The sequence below is a fragment of the Aegilops tauschii genome, chromosome 7 (genome assembly GCF_002575655.3).
Source record: "Aegilops tauschii subsp. strangulata cultivar AL8/78 chromosome 7, Aet v6.0, whole genome shotgun sequence".
Taxonomy (NCBI): Eukaryota; Viridiplantae; Streptophyta; class Magnoliopsida; order Poales; family Poaceae; genus Aegilops; species Aegilops tauschii.
Window position 1 is genome coordinate 5,001,855 of NC_053041.3, and position 4,332 is coordinate 5,006,186.

Genomic DNA, 4,332 nt, shown 5'->3' on the forward strand with positions numbered 1-4,332 from the left:
TGAATTCTCTAAAAAGACTCATATTTATGAATGGGGGAGTATTAAACTGAATCAAATTGTCATTTCCCGCAAAAAAGAGAGAGAGAAGCAAATCGTTACGAGATTGGCGCCAAGGCAGTCTTCCTCTTCTTCCAGGCAAAGGCAAATAATCTACCCAAAATGTCTTGATGCATCACACGAAGAAGACGTGTGCTATGTGTGTATTCCTCATTGGTTACTGGTTAGTTTATTAGCAAGTCAAACTCAGCTAAACATAGAAAAGGGCAAGTAGCGGGATGGATCAGCTCTATTATTGCCTCTTTGACCCGCTGTTTGGGGATTTCTTCCCCCCCCCCCCCCCCCCCCCCCCCCTCCTCATTCTCTTGCAACACAACATCATTAGCTCCTCCAACTATCTGCCTCTCCTGCATTCTTGTCTCAGCGCTGTGTCGGCTCCTGCAACGCTGCTTCTAACTTCTTTGTCTGTGTAAGCTCACCACTATTCTCATCTGTTTTCCTCTATGAATCTGCTTGTAGGGTTCCATTTTTTTTCTTCGTTGCTGCAACCGGCTGACCTTCGTGTTTTCCCACTCCGGCAGTGTTCATCCATTGCTATATTCTATGGTCATTTCTACCTCCGATCCAGAAGCACTTTCATTTCTTTCAATCACAGGAATTGTATCTTTATTGGATTTGTAGTTGTAGGCGGTACTGCTTTCCTATATGTTGAGACTTAGGTTTAGGCTGTGCAACTCTCAATACATTGATCAGGTGCACTAGGCACGCATATATGATGTACAAGACGGGGTCACAACCTCAACTATATAGGAAAACTAGGAGGTGGGCCTACGACACAATATACATGCACAAATATATTCAACACTATAGTATATATTTTGAATGAACTGGATCCCCATTGATTTGTTATACTGATGGTACCCAAAAGATCCTATTCACATATTCTCACTCAATTGTATTCTTCTTTTATATGGCCCGCATGGCGCACCCAGGTGCTTGTAAAGAAATTTCTGATATCCCGAATATGGTGGTGGACTTACGGAGATGCTTTTCTATTTTCTGCTTGTAGGTTACTTATAAGAAGGGTAGTGCGAAAGTACAGGAAACGTGTGTGCCGGCTCGATCGAATGGCTTCTTCAAAACTACAAGCCTTCTGGAACCACCCTGCTGGCCCCAAAACCAGTTAGTGATTGCTGTACTCGCATTAGTTTTTCACATCCCGTCTGTTTTATTTTGGTTCCCGCCTTTGTTTAGACATCAGGATAGCTTGGGCTCCTTTTTAAACCATATGTATGGAAAGTCAACATTGACTTTTTTCCCTATTGTGTTAAGGTTGCCAAGTTGTTGGCACGTTTTAAATGTGAAATTATTGTGCGCCTACTCTGATTTTTGGCTTCTGAATATGAGCCGAGGTGAATGTTGTTTGTGACTTAACATGCACTCCCTCCGTTCCAAATTACTCGTCCTGGTTTTAGTTCAAATTTAAACTATTTGAACTAAAACCAGGACGAGTAATTTGGAACGGAGGGAGTAGAAAACATTACCGTGATAGAAAATCAAAATAACAATAGTCATACTGAAGGCATCACAAAATAGAATCTGAAACCAACAGAACCTAGAGGCAACAAGTATTCAGACCCCTCCCACAAATACCAACTGTGCTTAATTTACTAGTAAGTTGTTCTCGGCACCATTGGTCCTCGCAGTTGCACTACCATTCCTGTAGGGACTCCAAAACACTGTTGTGTGTTAGTTTGCGTCAGCCAATAACATTTTCCATCGTGTTACTGTCTCACTGATTATGCAACAACCAGCTGACGAGGCATCATTAGCAAGTTTGACATTTGGGCAATGAAAAAAATAGCATGCTAGGACTAAGATGGCTCTTAAAATATGCTATTAGTGTGCTATATCGCGTTATAGCATGCTATAGCGCACCATTTTTTTTTCACTGCATTTGGGACAAAGAGCAACCGTGAGAGGGGAACTTCCTGGCTTACCAAAGCATCTCTAATATAGCTCAAAACAAAACCTAGTTACAGGACACCAAATAGTATCTCAGCAGTCTCTGGTTCATCATAGAGATGTAAAGATAAATGTTCATCCCCTTTGTCACTCATGTCTGAATTTTTTCATGGTAAGCTTGCATAGGAAAATATTGACTTTCTCATGAAATACTAAACTCCTAAAGATATTACATTTTAGAAAATAATAAAGTGGTCGATTAAGAGTTGCACATCTTCAGTCCTTCCCCCACAGAAGTTGCACATCTTCAGACTTTGCGAACTTCACGCTTATTCTTGTCATGCCTGACCTGCATTTTTGGCTATGTGACGTTTGAATTAGCATTAGACTAGTCTATACCTCAGATTTATCCTTGTTCAATGTTGTGAAACATTACCGATTATAATGGCCCATCCTTGGTAGTTCTTTTGCGCTAAATTGTGATGCATATCTCTTGGATTGCATAGTGCACATGCTAAGTTATAAATAATCACCTGAGAGTTGAAAGGCTGAGACAATAACAATCCGACCTGAATTGCAGTTCATTTCTGGGCTCCAACATTTAAATGGGGAATCAGCATAGCAAACGTTGCCGACTTTGCTAAGCCTCATGAAAAGATATCCTATCCACAGCAAGTAGGTATGTTCAAGTTATCCAGTCAGTCTTGTGCCAGTCTCATTACAGACAACATGCCATTAGTTTAGCGGCTACCTATTCTCGTGTGCTGCTCACATGCTTCATATTGTGTGCAGTTATTGCTTGCACTGGAATTATTTGGTCACGCTATAGCATGGTTATCACACCGGTAAGCCATGGATACTACTATCCTTTTTTTCATTATTATATGCAGGTAATGTGGATTATATATAGCTTAATATTACTTCCGTCCCAAATTAATTGTCTTATATTTTTCTAGATACGGATGTATGTAACACTAAAGCATGTCTAGATACACCCTTATGTAGAAAAAACTAAGAAAACTAATTTGGCTCTGGGGTAGTACATCCTAAGGCTTAACATTTTGTTTGCTGCTAAGATATTCTTTTTGCAACAATCTTCTCATATTGTACTGTTTTAACTTGATGGCTCCCTGGACTGGGCTGTTGTTGCTTGTCGAATATATGATTCATATTCGTAAGCCACCTCCTTCTACCTACCAATATATCCGCTGAATTACAATAAGGCGATATATCTGCTGTGAAGTACCTTGATCCTAATTCCAATTGTTACTCTGTGTTGTTCCCAATGTTAACTGCAGTTTTGTGACGCTTATAATATTTTCCTTTCCAGAGAAACTGGAATCTTTTCAGCGTTAGCGTTGCGATGTCCGGTACAGGCCTATACCAGCTTTCTCGTAAAATGAGGTCCGTTAAAGAAGCTAGCTAGCCCCCATGTTTGTTGATTGATGATGTCCCAGAAGAGCAAGGATATGGCCTGGTTTCTGTGTGTTGACCTCCTTTTGCTTTTGCATCGCAGGAAAGATTACTTCTCGGGTGCGGAAAAGGAGGCCGCTGCTGCATCACTGGAACTGGAAGTATAGCAACGGCGACCGACTCGACTTAATAATCGACTGAATAGGGTGCCTGGTGCCTTGGAGTCGGTTTCAGATTCACTCTGGTCCGTGGAATCCCAATCTTTCGTTCCATGTCAAAATACATTTATTTCTCACTCGATCACACCGGTGGGCAGGCAAGCCAAAGTATTATGAAAAATCCATGCAGCTTAATATTCGTGTACGCAACATTATATCATGTGCAAAAAAAGGACATACATATTAAATACACGAACCACCTGGATGCCATGTGTAAAGCGTCATCTCCGTTTGATACCCGTCAACCCACTTTATTTTACCGGGTATGCTCATCTAAAACTCGGCGAAGTCTTTGCCGAGTACCTGACATAAGGCACTTAGCGAATCCCACTTTGCCAAAAAGGTGTATGCTGAGAACCTATTGCCGAGCGGATAGGGGACTTCGCCAGTACTGTTTTCCGCAAGAAAACTTTCGATCTATTCATTTTCAATCATGATAGTACAACAAACACTAAAAATAATAAAAATTATATCCAGATCCTAGACCACCTAGCGACGACTTCAAGCACTGAAGCGAGTCGAAGGCGCGCCGCTGTCATCACCCATCCCTCGCCTGAGTCAGGCAAAACTTGTTGTAGTAGACAACCGGGAAATCGTCGTGCTAAGTCCTCATAGGACCAACGCAACAGAACAGCAACCGCCGCCGATGAAAAGTAGCGTAGATCAAAAGGATCCAATCTGAAGACACTCGAACGTAGACGAATGACCACCAGATCCGAGCAAATCCACCAAAGACAGA

The 4,332-nt window shown here is 41.6% G+C and overlaps 1 protein-coding gene across 1 annotated transcript; it reads left to right on the forward strand.

Moving 5' to 3' along the window:
• Positions 1-353: 353 nt before the first annotated feature.
• LOC109745819 (mitochondrial pyruvate carrier 4) lies at positions 354-3,805 on the forward strand. The gene is made up of 6 exons (XM_020304924.3): positions 354-466; positions 1,067-1,179; positions 2,543-2,641; positions 2,755-2,807; positions 3,293-3,366; positions 3,479-3,805. Exons 2-6 carry the CDS (start codon positions 1,125-1,127, stop codon positions 3,540-3,542), a joined length of 345 nt encoding a protein of 114 aa, XP_020160513.1. The 5' UTR covers positions 354-466; positions 1,067-1,124; the 3' UTR covers positions 3,543-3,805.
• The last annotated feature ends 527 nt before the right edge of the window (positions 3,806-4,332 follow it).

Coding starts and splice junctions, on each gene's coding strand:
- LOC109745819 (XM_020304924.3), top strand. CDS start 1,125: ATGGCTTCTTCAAAACTACAAGCCTTCTGGAACCACCCTGCTGGCCCC. Junction 2,808..3,292: donor ATAGCATGGTTATCACACCG/GTAAGCCATGGA, acceptor TTTCCTTTCCAG/AGAAACTGGAATCTTTTCAG. Junction 3,367..3,478: donor CAGCTTTCTCGTAAAATGAG/GTCCGTTAAAGA, acceptor TTTGCATCGCAG/GAAAGATTACTTCTCGGGTG.